The sequence below is a fragment of the Microdochium trichocladiopsis genome, assembly GCF_020744255.1.
Source record: "Microdochium trichocladiopsis strain MPI-CAGE-CH-0230 chromosome Unknown B0I36scaffold_4, whole genome shotgun sequence".
NCBI lineage: Eukaryota > Fungi > Ascomycota > Sordariomycetes > Xylariales > Microdochiaceae > Microdochium > Microdochium trichocladiopsis.
Window position 1 is genome coordinate 2919252 of NW_025763547.1, and position 15928 is coordinate 2935179.

General features: G+C 57.4%; 8 protein-coding genes across 8 annotated transcripts; 5 read left to right on the forward strand and 3 right to left on the reverse strand.

Moving 5' to 3' along the window:
• Window positions 1-473: 473 nt before the first annotated feature.
• On the forward strand, window positions 474-2376 carry B0I36DRAFT_421965 (GTP cyclohydrolase II). Its single transcript, XM_046162194.1, has 4 exons — window positions 474-817; window positions 874-1830; window positions 1941-2085; window positions 2175-2376. Exons 1-4 carry the CDS (start codon window positions 737-739, stop codon window positions 2315-2317), a joined length of 1326 nt encoding a protein of 441 aa, XP_046014316.1. The 5' UTR covers window positions 474-736; the 3' UTR covers window positions 2318-2376.
• A 95-nt stretch (window positions 2377-2471) lies between these two features.
• On the reverse strand, window positions 2472-4549 carry B0I36DRAFT_321553 (transferase family protein). The gene has a single exon (XM_046153721.1). The coding sequence runs from the start codon at window positions 4423-4425 to the stop codon at window positions 2704-2706; it is 1722 nt and encodes a 573-aa protein (XP_046014317.1). The 5' UTR covers window positions 4426-4549; the 3' UTR covers window positions 2472-2703.
• An 810-nt stretch (window positions 4550-5359) lies between these two features.
• B0I36DRAFT_321554 (uncharacterized protein) lies at window positions 5360-6541 on the forward strand. The gene has a single exon (XM_046153722.1). It carries the CDS (start codon window positions 5570-5572, stop codon window positions 6371-6373), a length of 804 nt encoding a protein of 267 aa, XP_046014318.1. The 5' UTR covers window positions 5360-5569; the 3' UTR covers window positions 6374-6541.
• Window positions 6542-7200: 659 nt separating this feature from the next.
• Window positions 7201-7965, forward strand: B0I36DRAFT_348536 (uncharacterized protein; the record flags this gene model as incomplete). The annotated part of the gene is made up of 1 exon (XM_046156701.1): window positions 7201-7965. The coding sequence occupies one exon, from the start codon at window positions 7201-7203 to the stop codon at window positions 7963-7965; it is 765 nt and encodes a 254-aa protein (XP_046014319.1).
• A 294-nt stretch (window positions 7966-8259) lies between these two features.
• Window positions 8260-9540, reverse strand: B0I36DRAFT_348537 (uncharacterized protein; the record flags this gene model as incomplete). The annotated part of the gene is made up of 3 exons (XM_046156702.1): window positions 8260-8755; window positions 8830-9235; window positions 9309-9540. The coding sequence occupies 3 exons, from the start codon at window positions 9538-9540 to the stop codon at window positions 8260-8262; spliced, it is 1134 nt and encodes a 377-aa protein (XP_046014320.1).
• Window positions 9541-10765: 1225 nt separating this feature from the next.
• B0I36DRAFT_321557 (uncharacterized protein) lies at window positions 10766-12226 on the forward strand. Its single transcript, XM_046153723.1, has 2 exons — window positions 10766-11364; window positions 11435-12226. Exons 1-2 carry the CDS (start codon window positions 11100-11102, stop codon window positions 12115-12117), a joined length of 948 nt encoding a protein of 315 aa, XP_046014321.1. The 5' UTR covers window positions 10766-11099; the 3' UTR covers window positions 12118-12226.
• A 271-nt stretch (window positions 12227-12497) lies between these two features.
• B0I36DRAFT_109722 (uncharacterized protein) lies at window positions 12498-14314 on the forward strand. Its single transcript, XM_046147859.1, has 2 exons — window positions 12498-13346; window positions 13520-14314. Exons 1-2 carry the CDS (start codon window positions 12896-12898, stop codon window positions 14170-14172), a joined length of 1104 nt encoding a protein of 367 aa, XP_046014322.1. The 5' UTR covers window positions 12498-12895; the 3' UTR covers window positions 14173-14314.
• A 23-nt stretch (window positions 14315-14337) lies between these two features.
• Window positions 14338-15396, reverse strand: B0I36DRAFT_321562 (nucleoside diphosphate kinase). The gene is made up of 6 exons (XM_046153724.1): window positions 15219-15396; window positions 15130-15160; window positions 15025-15068; window positions 14847-14950; window positions 14718-14783; window positions 14338-14652 (listed from the first exon to the last, which is right to left on the reverse strand). The coding sequence occupies exons 1-6, from the start codon at window positions 15233-15235 to the stop codon at window positions 14459-14461; spliced, it is 456 nt and encodes a 151-aa protein (XP_046014323.1). The 5' UTR covers window positions 15236-15396; the 3' UTR covers window positions 14338-14458.
• Window positions 15397-15928: the final 532 nt, after the last annotated feature.

Genomic DNA, 15928 nt, shown 5'->3' on the forward strand with positions numbered 1-15928 from the left:
TTGAGTGAGCCTGTACCTGGGGTAAGCCAGAGGCACGAGAGCTCCTTGTACAAATATTGCCCATGAACACAAGCCTCAAGTCTCGAGTACCGGGGTCAGACAAAGGTGACTTATCAGTACCTGAAGAGTGGGGGTGAACCCAACTAATTTGCTGCATAGCGAGGTTCTACAAAGTCCAGATAAGCTTCAATACCTTCTGTCTCGTAGCCTGTGACCCCAGAGATAAGCTGGCAAGGTACAGCCCCACAGCCAGGGACCCGGACTGACAGAGTGTGGAGAAGTCCCACTTGCCGTATCTGCGCGGGACCAGAGACTTGGGGTAAGTCACTACGGATAGCTGCATACGGCGGCCCTCACGGCCAACGGTCTGCAAGCCGACCACCGGACTGGCTACGGGTCTCACACGTGGACAAGTTGATTTGGGAGCGGCGGAAGACACCGCTAGGGGGAGCGTACGGTGTGTGCTGCTGTCGGGCATTGTTGGGATGCCGGCGGTGTCTGTCCCGGCACGTCAGCCAATATATTTGGAGAGATACAGCTCAGAGGCGTCCCGTTCCTTCCAACTCATCATACCACATACCAATTCCGTGTCTTGTGTTTTCTCACCGTGCGTTAGACAAGTTCTATCGCCCTCACTTCTTCGCACCTAGTCACCACATGCAAGTGATTTCTCCTGCATCCTGAGAAGACCTCACTTCTCCCGCCCAGCCTCTACCACCACACACACATCTTCACCATGGGTGCCACCACGGAACCCGTCGAGGAGAAGCAGGGAGAGCACAAGCAGTCAAAGTCCAACTATGGCGACCGCATCATAGTAAGCCTGGAGCATCCTCACTTTCTCAGACATCGCAACTAACACACCCACCTCAGTTAACCACATATCCCGGCCAGTCCGTGGTCGACCCGGTGCCGCTGACCTGGGGCGCCGCGACAGCCGAGGAGCGTGGGCCGATCCTCGTGGCACGCAGCTCCGAGACGCTGAAGCGGCGCAACGCCATCGGCGCCCACGGCGGCTCGTACAGCGTCTACAACGCTCTCGCCATCGCGGCCGGCGACCTGCCCACCGACTTCCGCCCCAGCTTCGTCAACACGCAGCCCACCTTCAACTTCCCGCCGCAGCCCGCCTGGGGCGACGCCACCAAGATTGTCGCCATGGACCCCTTTGGCAACGACCCCGTCCGCTACTTCAAGAAGCACCTCGACGCCGGCCTCGACGTCCGCCCCACGATAGCAATCACCCGCGCCACCATGAAGCTCGCCGAGATCAGCGAGGCCGTCAAGCTCGGCCGCCTCCCCGTCGACGGCACCATCGTCACCAGCGCTGGCGGTGACGTCCGCGTCACCAAGGCCGCCGTCGAGCCCGTCTGGTACCTGCCCGGCGTCGCCGAGCGCTTCGGCATCGACGAGGGCACCCTCCGGCGGAACCTGTTTGAGCAGTGCGGTGGCAGCTACCCGGAGCTCATCACCCGGCCCGACATCAAGGTCTTCCTCCCGCCCATCGGCGGCCTGACCGTGTACATCTTTGGCCCGCCCGAGCGCGTCTCGGACGAGAAGGTCAAGCTCGCCCTGCGCATCCACGACGAGTGCAACGGCTCCGACGTCTTCCAGTCCGACATCTGCACGTGCCGCCCGTACCTCGCCTTCGGTATCGAGGAGGCCATCAAGGAGGCCCAGAACGGCGGCTCCGGCGTCGTCATCTACTTCCGGAAGGAGGGCCGCGCCCTCGGCGAGGTCGTCAAGTACCTCGTGTACAATGCCCGGAAGCGCGGTGGCGACACGGCCGACAAGTACTTTGAGAGGACAGAGAACATTGCTGGTGTCAGAGATGTGAGTCTTTGATGGCTTCCCCCTCCCCCACTTTCACCCTTTTAGTCTTGCAGTTACATTATCTTTTGGAAAAAGAGCCACGCTGACTAACATATTTTCTACAACAACAGATGCGCTTCCAAGCCCTGATGCCCGACATCCTGCACTGGCTCGGCATAAAGAAGATCGACCGCATGCTGTCCATGTCCAACATGAAGCACGATGCCATTGTCGCCCAGGGCATCCCCATCCTCGAGCGCATCCCCATCCCAGAAGGTGAGTCGCCGCCGCCCTCCTTTTTGACACGCAAAAACTTCTGTTTTGCAGACAAGCATGCTAACCACCACCAACCCCCGCCTCAACAGAGATGATTCCCGAAGACTCGCGCGTAGAAATCGACGCCAAGATCAACGCGGGCTACTTCACCACCGGCAAGAAGTACACGGACGAGGAGCTCAAGCAGGTCGAGGGCCGCGGGTGGAAGAACTGGGAGGATGTGACCCATTGAGCCTTGATTCTGGGAAGATAGAAAAGCCGCATGCAGTAATTGAGATACCATTTCCAAGTAGTCATGATTGTTGATATTGCATCTCCGCAGAGTTGGCGTGTAAACCCTTTCACATAAATATGGGCAACTCTCATAATCCGGCTGGCCGCACCGATCGAGTCTGTGAGCTTTCTTCTTGTATTTTGCTACCACTTTCTCCAGTAGGCACTTGCGTGTTTTGCGGTGTCCCCTTGTCTAAACCTTCCAGCCTGAAAATTCATAATGCTCTTTCTCTCTCACTCTCCCTCTCTCTATATGTAATATGTAGATTCCCACGTTTAGGCCTCAAGCCGCGTGGTAAGTAATACTCCTCCAAATAGCAAACTACAGCTGGTGCTCTCCAACCTCTAAACAGCTGGCAGGAGCACCGGATCAGCCAGCAACCTCTGCATATCCACGCTGTTCATCGCAACCGCGACATCGACGCCGTCGTCCGTCCACGCTGCAGGAGCCCTTCCGCCCTCACACTGTCTCTGAGGCGGGCCCTCTTTGACGAGGATACACCCGTCCATGCGCGGCATGATCCCGTCTGCGTACCGCAAGAATGGTCCACCGTCATCGACCGACGGCGGCGCAGGGTGCAGTCCAAAGTCGACCTCGTAGACGCCCGCCCTAGCCCACGTCGTGACGATAGTATGCCTCTTGCCGAGAAATCCGTTCCAAATCCGCTGCGGAGACTTTTGGTAGGCGATACTGTGCAGATGCGCGGCTAATCCGGTGGTGTTGCTGTTTATACTAGACAGCGTGGTACGGATGTACTGTGCCACGGAGCTCAGCGAAGTCTTCGTCGTGGTCGGTGCTGCCGCCTCGTTGAGAGAGCACGCTGGCAATTTTAGGTTGAGCATAAGGATTGGCGAGCCGATGAACGATGAGCTTAGACCTAGGGCAGGCCGAAGCCCCAGCGTCGGGTAGCAGTGCACGAGCTCTTCGTCGTCGCTGGCGAAGTTGCGAGCTCGAGTGACGCAGGACCAGATGTGTGCAAGTATGGCGTCGTGACGGCTTATTCTCTGTGAGGGGGCGACCGCCGCACTGTCTTCGCTGCCTGCGGCGCCATCTGGCGCATTTGCCCGAGCCCAGAGGACATCAACCTGCGCTCGGCTGAAGTGGATGGTATAGTTTGACACCGGAGCGGTGGTATCCCAGTCCTTCCATGGCATGGCGTTGGCTACAGGAGACAGGTCTTGTCCGGCAAACACTCCTGGTGGCTCTACTGGCCAAGGCTTGCCCTCAGAGGGAGCCCACCAGTCGAAACGAGCCAAAGGAAGCATCTTTGTCTGTTCCAGTATGCTTTGATCAGGCTGGTTCTGGTCGATATCCCCAGCCGCTACCGCGTCGAGCTTGCTCGGGTCGATCACGGGAGTCAAAGTTGGTACTTCCTGCCCGTCCAGATGCGCACGGCTTACGGAGGCCCAATCCTTCACGAACTGTACAAGAGCTGTGATGTCGCCCAGGCTGTGGGTCACGGTCGCAGCGACCACGAACCCACCACAGCTCAAGCGTGTCAGCTGGATTGCCAATGCGGCCGGGTACAGACCAGCGTCGTCCTTGGTGTAGGGTTGCAGCGGATTCCTGATGCTCGATGCTGGGAGAAACTTGACAAAGGGGTCTGTAGCGTAATCGCGGTTCCATATAGGAGTCGCTTTGGGTCTCGCCATTGGGTATAAGTCGTCAAGCGTCCGGGTGCTCTTGGCAACGACAAAATCTACTCCCGGATCATCGGCGGTGCCGTAATGGACATAGACACGGCCGAATCGACGCGCATGAGCCGGAAAGTCCTTCGCTTCGTGCGGAACAGATCCGTCGACGGTCTTGATACTCTGGACATGGCCGGCCAAGTGAGGATAGGTACCGAGCACGATGCCCAGTGATTTACGCAAATGCTCAACGAGACCGGCGACGTCATCGTGGTACCTTTGTGGGGGCTTGAAGCACCAGAACGCCGACGTGAGAGCAAAGTTTGCTACTGTGGCATCGATCAGGGACAGAGGAACGGCGTGCTCTTTGAACGGCGGCTGCGGTTTGACCCGCTCCGAGCTAAGAATCTCGAAGTCCTGTTGTGATGTGGCCATGGCGGTGATTTTTAGCCTCGAGTCCTGGGAGTCGTCGTATCTCGTGCCGAATGATGAGCAATTGGATTTCGCCAAGCTTTTCTTCCGCGCACTCTCTGCTTGGTTTATGTATCATTGCCCAGTCTTACACGGTTGCTGGTTTAGTTGCTTGTGCTGGCAAGTTGCTGCGCCTTACGAGATGGTGCATTATGAATCATCCGCGAGTGCCCCACCTTTTACCCAGTTGCTAGTATCACCCCGGCCATGGTTGTGATGGCTGTGTACTTGCATCCTTCTGTTTCTGATGTCGGTCTGTATCACATTGCATTCTCAAATTGCATCCGGCTGCGCCTTTCTTGAGCGCGAAATGGTTGTACCCCATACTGGTGTTGAGTTGGGCTGCGAAATGGTCAGCTGCGGGCCACGCTGGCACTACATGCACTACAGCAATTTTGGACAGGGCTTTGCCAGGGGTTGTCTTGCCTGACGCATACTCAGCCCAAGACCAGAGGTCCCGAGACAACCACGTGGGAAATGTTTGCGACATTCCCTTGATCGCTGCGTTTCTAATCAAGGTTGGAGACATTGGAAATCACCTGATTGAGCTGTGCCGTAATAAATCTTGTCGCATTCCCACCTCGTTCCGACGGCAATTCACGGATTCACCATATCTTTGGCCCATTCATGGATTCAAGGATGGGTCTTTGTTGCATGCAGGAAGGGACCTTCAAGGTTTTGCTGGGCCAGAGAGCGGGTCGCAAGGGGTCCACCAGCGAATCAGAAGCGCTGGTCTCCCTCCAGGCCAGCCAACGGCTCAGGGGAAAGAGCGAATGGGAGCAGCGGAAATGGCGCGAGACCCGGCCGAGCGACCAGGGTCGTGCCTGCCTCATCTCATCTCCCCAGATCCTGGGCTGGGCTGCACACCCACTTCGCAGCGCGCCCACCCGCGATCGCCCTCGTCTTCTCTCCTCCTCTCTCCACGTCGTCAACCTCGTCGTCGCCGCCCATGCTCGCCCGTAGCACTGCCGCCGCCGCCGCCTAGTCGCTCCTTGCCCCCCGGGGCCCTGACATGTCTCTCACCACAACGAGAACCACCTTCATTCTTTTTCCGACTATCGAATAGTCGCGTCCGTTCCTTGCCGCTCGCCATATCGCTCTTGTCGCAATGCGCTCCACAACTCTACTCGGCGGCTTGATTGCCGTCGTCACCAGCAGCGCGCCATTTGTCTTCGCCCAGAAAGGCACCAGCGGTGCCGTGTGGGCCACTCCTCACGATAGCTACTCTTCGTCAGTTGGCGTGCTCGGCTGCAAGGTTGACACAAACCGCATCGCTTACTGGCCTGGCTCTGTCGACTGCAACAACATCTGCATTTCCCTCACATACGAAGACCGCACGGTCCGCCTCTTGCGTGTGGATCAGTCGCAGGGTGCCTTCGATGTGAGCTACGATGCCTGGAACTATCTCTACACCGGTTACTCCGCCACTGCAAAACCGACTGCTGGCGGGGCTCTCCCCATGAACTTTGAGACACTCCCAGCAGGCGACTGCGCCGACCTCATCCACACGGAAGGCAGCAAGCTGCCCCTTAGCGCTTCCAACAGCATGAACTTCCTTGCCAGCTGTCTCGCTCAGCCCGACAGCTGGGTCGCCAAGAACTACGTTCTCTACAACATTCTGGATTCAGTCTGCTCCTGGGGTTACGATGAGACGTGCACCCTCGACTGGCCGACAGCGAACCAGGCCAAGTGCCAGAATGCACTTGGGCAGCCTGTCACTCTCACCTCTGCGCCAGTCTACAACATCAAGTACCCCAGTGGTGAGACCGTCAACGCGGCTTCGCAAGCCGTGGTGCCGGCGCAGCCCGAAAGTTATGCCACAAAGCCAAGCGCATCGTTCGCGGCCAGTCTGGCTCCCTCTCTACTGGGGATTTACATCAGCTTGAGTTATGTTTTGCAGGGCATTTTGTAAAGTGCCGTGTGATGAGACAGACGTTCATTGTGATGCGTAATGACGTTCTTGAAGATATTTTTCGATACCCCCCATTTTATACCTCCTTCTTAGCGGCATCTTGGACAAAAGTCTCATATATAGATCGATATGGACATAAAAGATAATCACAAACCACTTGAGCTCTTGAATTCTGTGCCCCGGTTCGGGATGTAAACGTGATTGGCTGAAGTGGTCGACAGGAGACGTATTTGTTGTAGCAAGTGGCGTATGGACAATGTGTTTTGTGAATGCACAACCAGAAGTATGGCAGTCGAAGAGCCCTGGAATTGCGATCAAGACGGTGTGGCCTCATGTCTGAATCCGCTGTCATGATCTCGTAGACAGAATGGGGCAGCGCACTCCATGTCTTAAGTCTGTCATCTCCAGCGCCCAGGGTGGTTTGATGTTAGGCACGACAGGTTTCTTCTGCCGAGTTCCTCCAAGTTGCCTGCAAAGTACCATCTCCGATTCACTTCGTTGCCCTCTTCTTCCTTTAGACGGATGGGACGATGGACTTTCGGAGATACCTCTGTGTATTTCTTTCACTTTCGTATATAGCCATGCCACTCCTCACAAGTGTAGTACAGCGCTATAGATCAACAACGCAAAAGCCTGCTTGAGCTGACAGCATCACCAGTAACTACTCTGGCCTCTGCATCAAACATCAACCTTCATTATCACAGAAACGCTCGATTCCCGTTCACGGCAGTAGCCCACTGGCGTCGCTCAGTCTGATCGCAGCTTGTTCTCCCTGCGCTTCAACGCAGAGCTCTTCTGCTACTGAGGCTAATGGGTACTTATTCCGGATGATGGAGGACTCTCTGGCTACCATCATCATCACCACCACCATCACCACCACCACCATCACCATCACAAACATCATCATCAACACCACAACTGCCACCGCCACCAACATCCGCTCAGCAGACACTCTGCAAAACATCCACCACCAGCATCACCACTCCGGCACCATCAATTTGCGATCAACCCTCGCCGCGAGCAACAGCAGCAACAGCAACATCATTACCTGGTTATCCCCCTTCCCACCCCCGCCGCCCCTCGCCCTACCGCCCCCAGCCAGCCTCTTCCCGTTCCTACTCTTCAATCTCCTCGCCGCGGCATACCTGGTCGCGGGTTTCCTCACGGCGCAGCTCGTCTTCAGCGACCCTTCGCTCTTTGACGGCCTCGAGATCGTCGACCTCCCCGGCGGCGTGGTCTGCGAGATGGGCCTGGTCATCGTGGTGTGGCCCGTCGCGCTGCCGTCGTGGCTCGTCAGGCTGTGCATGCCGGACGGGTGGAGGGAGACGCTAGGGAAGGCGGTCGTGGAGTTTAAAGAGATGATGACGATGATGATGGTGAAGAAGAACAAGGAGACGAAGGACAAGAGGATGGGGGTGCAACCTGGAGGAAATGGCTCGGATGAAAGGACGGGTAAGGAGGTCAACGGAGTGGCAACGGTCATCAACCACAGCAGAGATGTCGGTGTCAGCAAGGATGCCAAGGACAACGCGGTTCCAGGCCTTTCGGCTTCTCACAGCGCCAAGCTGGCTCGCCTGAGGAGACGCCGATGAATTCCTCTATCAAGAAATCTAGGACTCGGGAAGGGGGACCTGATCGGGGGGTAATGGCATGCGAGGAATGCGAGGAAAGCGGGTAAGCCCCGTATGTATTACGCCTGGGAAGTAAGAGGGCCTTGGCAGCACGGTCGGAAGGACAAACCAACATGAGCTGGGCGTAGGACTAATCCCACTGGGCGCATAGGTTGTTGCAACCACTAATTTATGACTGAATTGAGTTTGATTTTCTGCATATGGACCCTACAACACAACCCATGCTACACATGTCATAGAAACTATTCCCGTCGTCTAGCTCTGGGTCACTACCGGCAGGGCAAACTTGACTGTGTCCAACACACTCTGCTCAAACGGGATGTAATCCACGCCAGTTGCCTTGACGACCTTGCTGCCGTCGAATTCCAGCGCCGGCTCGTCCGTCTTCAGCGAGTAGTCTGGGCCGTACCCCTTACCAGGCGTGCCCTTGTTCTTGACGACGTACCCGCTGAGCTCAGGCACTTCGCCAGTCTTGCTGACGCGGTCGAGAATGTCGGCCACGGCCTGGGAGCCTCCCGCGCCGGCGCTGCAGAGGAATCGCTCGCCGTCGGCCTTGTCAGGATTCAGGGCAGCCCAGACAAGCACGCGGGCCACGTCGCGGACATCGATGGCCGCCTCGGAGGGAAGGGTCCCAGCCATCATTCTGGCAGCGGCAGGGTCCTCGCCGGCCAGGACTCGGGTAAGCCAGCTAGCAGAGTACGGAAGCGCCTTGGCACTCGGCCATGGCACGACCGGGGGGCCGAAAAACCACCTGGAGGTAGACGAGTCAGCCTGTCAACATCACACAACTTAATCACTCGAGCGCATGCGGGGTCATGTCCTTACGTCGCTTGGATAGCTGTGAAGGAGATTTTCGCATGGTCGCCGCCAGCGGCCGCCACCTCATCTCGCTTCTTCCAGAACTCGCGCTCGGAGTGTAGCTTTGCGGCCGCATAAGCCATGAGAGGCCTGTGGGCCGGGTCGATCTTCTCCAGTATCTCTGGAGTCATAACGGCCTTGTACGAGTTCTCGGCCCAGTTATTTTCATCGTAGCGTGCAGGCACTGGGGGTATGTCAAACAGGGCTGCCGACGAGGACATGAGCACGATGCTCCGCAACTCGGGTCCGGCATACTTGATTGCCGAGTCGACGATCCTGGTGGTTGCCTCGGTGGCGACCCGGACGACGTCTGGAGGCGCGAGGACAAAGATGTCGGTGATGGGCGCCGCCACATGCAGTATAGCCGAGCATCCTGATGGCACACAATTCCTGTTAGTCTTTTCATGTCTGTCGACTTCTGAGGACAAAGCACAGGGGCGTCGCACCAACTACGGCCTTGTCGAAAGCACCCTCAGGAGAGATATCGGGCACTTCGACGAGCTCGATCCGGCTGGCATCGTAGCCGAGGGCGACGAGAGCATCCTTGGTCTTTTGCCCCGCATCGACCTTGCGAACAGTGCCGCGAACAGAGTAGCCGGCCTTGAGGACGGCCTCCGCTGCTCTGGCACCTAGGTAGCCGTTGACGCCGGTCACGAGAATGGGGCCCTCGTCAGACATGTTGCAGATCTGTGTGGTGATGGGTTGTATTGTTTGGGAAAGTGCTGAATGCTGTCGGCAGAGAGTGTTGGGTGGGGGGAAGGGTACAGACTTTATACAGAAACGGCCGCCTCGAGCACACGAAAGCATAACCACGCATCAGTTCTCGCTGTTCTGGGAATGCCCGAGAGCGGCAACTGCAACCGCCTGTGGCTGCTCATGGTTCCCGAGGTATACCGCCAGGTCGTTCTTTCATAGTAGCCTACTTGATGTAACCCTTCTCTCCTTGCAGAATGGTGGGTCAGTGCGGAAACAGGTGCCACAATTGGCAATCAGCGATATTGTCAAACATGAGGAGGCAACGGCCCTTGTGGGTTTGAGCAGGGGTGTTGCAGGGCAGTCTGTCTGGCTTGGATGACCAATGCGAGGTCACCCGAGGCAGAGCATGGAAAGGCTGAGCAACCAGGTTTGTGTGTATGTGTACGAAGGCGATTGGGCCTTGCATTTGCACGGGCTGGCAGAACGACGAGCTTGGCGCGCTTGGTCTTTAGCAAGTGGACTGGTCGTATCGTGTACTCGCCGTCCCAGGTTTGATGCCCACGGTCCACGACACGATACCATACGAACCATATACTGCCGGTGGGATCGCTGTCCCGTCGTGCGGGGTCTCAGCCGCTCCTCGGCCTCGCCGCCGTCAAGAATTACGTCGTGGGCACCTGCCTAGCAACGCGTGCTGTCGGATTCAGCCCTGTGGAGATGACAAAGCAGGCATTACAAATCTGCCAGCTGCAAGACGCTGAGGTGTGCGCCAGGCTCGTCTGTTCTCGCATGTGTCCCAACAAAGACAATGAACGAAGCTCAGACGGTGGCGTGCGAGCCTCGGCTGTGGCGCAACCGTGATGCACGAATCGAAGGTCCGTGGTGGTGGTGGTTCGTCGTGGTTTGTCGTGAGGGGGAGCGTCGTTGTGGTTTCGAGAACAGCGGGGTAAGCAGTTTGACAGCAGGCAATGGACATTGTTTCTCTTTCTTCCAGGAATACCTAGCATGGACACAAGGATGCTCTGCTACAGATCTCAAGACGGTCGATCATTGGGGCAACGGGTAAACCAAGAAGGGCAAAAGTGCCCAGTGTGTTTGCATGCCATGGAGCATAAATAGATCGCTTCATGGTCGGTCGGTCCCTGCGTCAAGAGGAGGGGCCACGGGCGTGCGGGCCGGAAGGTTTCCGCCGCACCAACAAGAGCGCGGCAACCTCGGGATGCTGGTGGGGTCCGCGCCGGATGGTTCCAGACTTTTGCGCCAAAACGCGCGCAGCCGAGCAATCCATGGCGTAACCGACATCAATCACAGCTCGTGGACGACAAGCACAGACAAACCCTGGCAGGAAATCCAAGCGGTTCAAACCTCATCTTGCTACCACGACGGTATTCGAGAGTCTTCTCCGTGAGGACAAGGTACAAGGCATCTGACAGCCTGCCAAGACGGCCACTTGCCCGGAAACCTTGCCGAGCGCAGTGCCCCTCCACCTGGGCATCATCACCAACAAGACTCACCTCGGACACCAGCGACGAGTCCCTGAGATGGCCGCGTCACAGCCGCTGCGGGTCGGCTTCGTCCCGGAGCACTTCTCGACCCCGATTCACTTTGCGCAGAAGCATTTCGGCCTCGACGCACAGCTTATTCCCTTCCCCTCCGGGTCTGGGCACATGATTATCTCTCTCCGGGCCGGCGAGATCGACATCGCCATCGGGCTGACTGAGGCATGGATCGCCGGCCTCGGCAAGCCAGACGTCGAAGGCGACGGCGGCTACCGCATCATTGGCAACTTTGTTGAGACCCCTCTCTGTACGTATTCCCCCAGATTGTCATCTTGGATCGGAATCGACGGGTGAAGCTGACAAGAACTGCAACCCAGGCTGGGCGGTCTCGACCGGAGCCAAGCGCGCAGACATCACCTCCCTCGAGTCTCTCAGGGGCAGTAAACTGGGCATCTCGCGGATAGGATCCGGCAGCCACGTCATGGGCTACGTGCTCGCAGATCAGCAGGGCTGGTCCGCGCCGTCGCCGCCCTCGTCCTCCGTCTCGTCGGCTTCAGACACTGGCAGTGACAGCCCGTATGCCGACAGCGTGGTCCTGCAGACGTTTGCGAACCTGCGAGCCGCTGTCAATGATAGCACGGCCGACTTCTTCATGTGGGAGCACTTTACAAGCAAGCGCTACTTTGACAACGGCGAGATCCGGAGGCTCGGGGACATCTACACCCCGTGGCCGAGCTGGCACATCGTGGCCACGACCAAGGTCCTCTCGTCGGACGACGGCAAGGCCAAGGTTAAGGACTTGCTGGCGAAGCTCGACCAGGGCATAGAGTACTTCCAAGGCCACCACGACGAGGCTGTTCAGTACATTAGCACGGAGCTCGATTACTCGGAGGAAGATGCGAGGGAGTGGCTCAAGACGGTCAGGTTCTCTGAGAGGACAGAAGGGGTCAATCCGGATGTGGTCCAGAACTGCATGCGTGTGCTGTGGAAAGCCGGGGTGCTGGTTGAGGGCAAGGGCCTCGGAGGGGAGGAGATGTATGCCAAGCAGCTGGGGGCATGACCGAGTGTCTGGCTGCGGATCATGTTGAAAAGAAAAAATCGCTTGCGAAAATGTATCGACGATAAAGTGCGATTGACGAATCAAGAAAAGTTCCTCTTTGATGAAAAGAATGGCCAGGGAGAGAATTGAAGTGTCAGCACAACTGGGGGAAAAGCAAACACACTGGACAGTCTCGGACCGTGGTGCAGTGTCCCGTACCCGAAGTTCCGCACCGGCAGGCCCCCGCACTTGATGGCCTCGCGATATTGGCGGGTCCTGTCAGCTCGCATGCAGCCATGGACTTTCGCTGTTCGTTAGTTGCAATTTTAGTACCAGAGCCAGTACGGTAGATCAACAATGAGCAGTGTTAGTGTAGCATATCATAATCCAATGGATCAGCAAGATTCTTTGAGGCGGCAATATCTGGTTCGGGAGGCTACTATCAGGTAGAGCGAATGCTTGGCAGCTCAATGGCGGGCGGCCAAGGTTGATCCACCCACTATGAAAGCCCAGAGCGCTCCCGTTCTACAACGTCATCGCCCACGAAGCGCGTCACTGCTTGTAAAACATTCTTCGCCGGCAATGCTCACCAACGCCGAGCAACCCACCAACGGCACCACAATCGTTCGCTCACGATGCGGCTTTGAAGAGATATAACGTGTCGAGCTCACTTTGCTCTTTCGTCATCATCTAGGGACCACTGCAATACAGCGAATTCCTGACTCCTCAGCAACCTGGCACGGTCCTGCTTTCCCACGCACCACGCAGCCAAACCTCAACGTTGACTCCCACCGCCGTCATGGCAACCCTCGCGACCGCCGCACGCCTATCATGGCGACAGCAAGCACACGCGTATTCAACCACCACAGCAACCTCCCAAGCAACGGGTCCGGGCCAATTCCTTCTACCGGCCCGCTCCTCCCAAGCAGTCCGCAGCTCCTTCTGGCGCCCCCGACGACCGCTCCCACAGCGTGGTCGGTACAACTCGTCACAAACAACACCACCACCACGCCCCGAACCACCGGCCCGGTCACCACCAGCCTCATCCACCACAAACCCCGCACCCTCAACCTCCTCCTCTTCCTTCAGCAATGCCGCAACTGCACAGGCAGCTAAGGAAGCCCGGCGCCGCGCGACCGCAGAGCGGATAGCCAACAGCTCTCTGCGGTTCATGCCCTCGTTTATCGGACGGCGGCTGCGCGGGCCGCTCGAGAACATGATCAAATCGCCCGGGTCGCATGTTGTCTCCTGTAGGTTTTTTATTGCCACCCCCACCCCCCCCTCTCTCTCTCCGTTGGCGTTATTTCACGTACTGCGAATTCCCCCTCCTGTCATGTAGACTGGGGTGAGATGAGTCCCCTGGTTACTGGTTCCCTTGACATTGCTAACGATGAACTTTCGAATTGGTTGAAAACAAAAACAGTCCTCATTATCCATGAGATCACCGCCATCCTCCCGCTCTTCGGCTTCATGAGCCTGTTCGTGTACATGGACTGGGTCCCCACGGCGTGGGTCGCGGGCCCCTGGGCGGCATGGGCGCTCGAGGGAGTGCGCAAGTACGCTGGCTACTTCCGCAAGAAGGGCTGGTTCGGGATGGGCGGCGCGGAGGGCGTCGAGGGCGGGCGGAAGTTAGAGGGGGAGCTGGAGGAGGAGGTTCAGCACCAGCATCAGCACCAGCCCGCCGCGCATGCAAGACAGCAGCAGGAGCAGCAGGAGCAGCAGAAGGAGAAGGCAGGCTGGTTCGGCTTTTCGTCTAAAAACAAAGCTGGCGGCGCCAGGGAGGGAGACGGCAAAAGCGCCAGTGCTGTCGAGGCTCACGAGGAGGCCAAGACCAAGGACCAGAGCACGGCCGGCAAGGTCGCCACGACGACTTGGCATGCTGTAAAGAAGGTGGTCACTTTTGACAACATCGACACGGGGTACAAGACGTCGATTCAGTTTGCTGCCGCGTATGCTATCACTAAGATGCTGCTGCCCGCGAGGCTGGCACTGAGCGTCTGGCTGACGCCCTCAGGCGCTAGGGTCTTTTCGAGAATGTGGCGGTTTGTACGGGGTGGACCGACTGCTGCTAAGTAGAAACTAAGTGATCATACGCCGCTCATAGAACCCCAGATAAACTAGAAAAATGCAAAAGAACGAACATTGACGCTCGAGAGGGAAGAACAACAAAGATATTTGCCACTTCGGGAGAGAATCAAGGCGGAATATGCAACGATCACAAATGCGAGAAGACGGTGAGTATGTTGTGGTCGGCTGGCTGACGCGCCGCCAGAACTTTTACTTTTTATTCATTTTCAAGTGTCCCGTATGTACGTTGTCGACGATACCGCTCGATCGATTTTCATTATCGAGGTGGCATCGCTTACTCGTAGAGCCAGGGAGCAGAGTGGCTGTTCCAGCTGACAACCTCGCCATCCTTGAACCAGAGAGCAATCTCCTTCTTGGCGCTCTCGACGCTGTCGGAGCCGTGGCAGACGTTGCGGCCAACAGCCAAGCTGTAGTCGCCACGGATGGTGCCGGGGGCGGAGGCGAGGGGGTTGGTGGCGCCGAGGAGGACTATGGACATCAGTTAGCGATGGAGTTGGCTATAAAAGCAAGAGCATGAAGAGAGAGGGACATACCACGGCCGGTCTTGACGGCATCGAGACCCTCCCAGACCATGGCGACGATGGGGCCGGAGTTCATGTCTATCGACAGATTGTTAGTAGCGGTCTTCCCAGGCGGTCATGTAGGCGTGATCGGAGGCGTACACTCAACGAGGCCAGCGAAGAAAGGCTTGTCCTTGAGGTCAGCGTAGTGCTGCTCAAGGTGAGCCTTGCCGGGGGTGACGAGCTTGATAGCGGCAAGCTTGAAGCTGAAGCACGAGATTTCGTGTTAGTCGTGGGCATGTTCTTGTACGCAATCTTGGGAGGGTGTCAGAGTTCGTACCCGCGCTGCTCGAAGCGCTGGATGATGGGTCCAACGAGGCCACGCTGTTGAGATGAACGTTAGTCTTATGTTTCAACCGGCTGCAAAGAGCGGTGCAACGCGTACCTGGACGCCGTCAGGCTTGATGGCAATGAAGCTATTGGAGGGGTTAGCTAGCTGGATGAGGACCCATGTCGGAGAGTGCCCTCGCTTACGTCTGCTCGGTAGCCATTGTGTTGATTTTGGGGATTGATTCCTGGATTGGAGTCGTGAACGAGTACTGTGGTGTAGAGGGCAAGGTGGAGGAGGATCGGAAGAGGTTAATGTTGGCTGGGAGGAGCAGGAGAAAAATTAAGGCCGCGAGATACAGAGCGGGGTGGCGGGGCAAGGGCAGCTGCTGGCGTGGTTGCTGGTGCTGTCGATGCGGCGGCTGCGAATGGTGGTCGCGCAGGTCCCCTTTTTGCGGCGGTGGGGTGTTCTCATTGGCTGCGTGAGCGCGAGCTTCGACGGGATCGGCCATTGTAGGTGGTACTGTAGAGGCCTTGTAGATACGGCACGTCGTCCGTGGTCTAGATCTCGCTGCACGGTTTATTTCGGGTGCTGAGTGAGACTGGAGAGGCTGAGGTTTGGTCCCGTGGGCATAGGCTATTGCAGTGCTTTGTCGAAGCTCTGGAGATGCTTCTTCTGACCACTGAATGTCGTCAGACGGACGGCGCAGGATACCCGTGTCAGCACCGATATCGTGGGAGAGTCTCCTTCTGGGCTACAGGCGGTGTGTGTACGTGCCGCAAGGAGTCAATTGAATCTCAGCATGTGCCAAGTAGGGCCGCCCACGGGTGCACCTGTTGAAAAGGAGTGTCGAATCGAATAGATCCTCCACCTTGGTGAAAGTCGACAGTCATTGGTGGTTACCAGCCTAGTGCCT

What these genes read in the sequence shown, in the direction of transcription:
- B0I36DRAFT_109722 (XM_046147859.1), top strand. Translation starts at nt 12,896, where the DNA reads ATGGCAACCCTCGCGACCGCCGCACGCCTATCATGGCGACAGCAAGCA. An exon ending in CGGGTCGCATGTTGTCTCCT is followed by an intron (nt 13,347 to 13,519) that starts GTAGGTTTTTTA and finishes AAACAAAAACAG; the next exon opens with TCCTCATTATCCATGAGATC.
- B0I36DRAFT_321554 (XM_046153722.1), top strand. Translation starts at nt 5,570, where the DNA reads ATGCGCTCCACAACTCTACTCGGCGGCTTGATTGCCGTCGTCACCAGC.
- B0I36DRAFT_421965 (XM_046162194.1), top strand. Translation starts at nt 737, where the DNA reads ATGGGTGCCACCACGGAACCCGTCGAGGAGAAGCAGGGAGAGCACAAG. An exon ending in ACTATGGCGACCGCATCATA is followed by an intron (nt 818 to 873) that starts GTAAGCCTGGAG and finishes CACCCACCTCAG; the next exon opens with TTAACCACATATCCCGGCCA. An exon ending in ACATTGCTGGTGTCAGAGAT is followed by an intron (nt 1,831 to 1,940) that starts GTGAGTCTTTGA and finishes CTACAACAACAG; the next exon opens with ATGCGCTTCCAAGCCCTGAT.
- B0I36DRAFT_321557 (XM_046153723.1), top strand. Translation starts at nt 11,100, where the DNA reads ATGGCCGCGTCACAGCCGCTGCGGGTCGGCTTCGTCCCGGAGCACTTC. An exon ending in CTTTGTTGAGACCCCTCTCT is followed by an intron (nt 11,365 to 11,434) that starts GTACGTATTCCC and finishes ACTGCAACCCAG; the next exon opens with GCTGGGCGGTCTCGACCGGA.
- B0I36DRAFT_321562 (XM_046153724.1), bottom strand. An exon ending in CAGCGCTTCGAGCAGCGCGG is followed by an intron (nt 14,951 to 15,024) that starts GTACGAACTCTG and finishes CTCGTGCTTCAG; the next exon opens with CTTCAAGCTTGCCGCTATCA. An exon ending in CTTCGCTGGCCTCGTTGAGT is followed by an intron (nt 14,784 to 14,846) that starts GTACGCCTCCGA and finishes ATCTGTCGATAG; the next exon opens with ACATGAACTCCGGCCCCATC.
- B0I36DRAFT_321553 (XM_046153721.1), bottom strand. Translation starts at nt 4,425, where the DNA reads ATGGCCACATCACAACAGGACTTCGAGATTCTTAGCTCGGAGCGGGTC.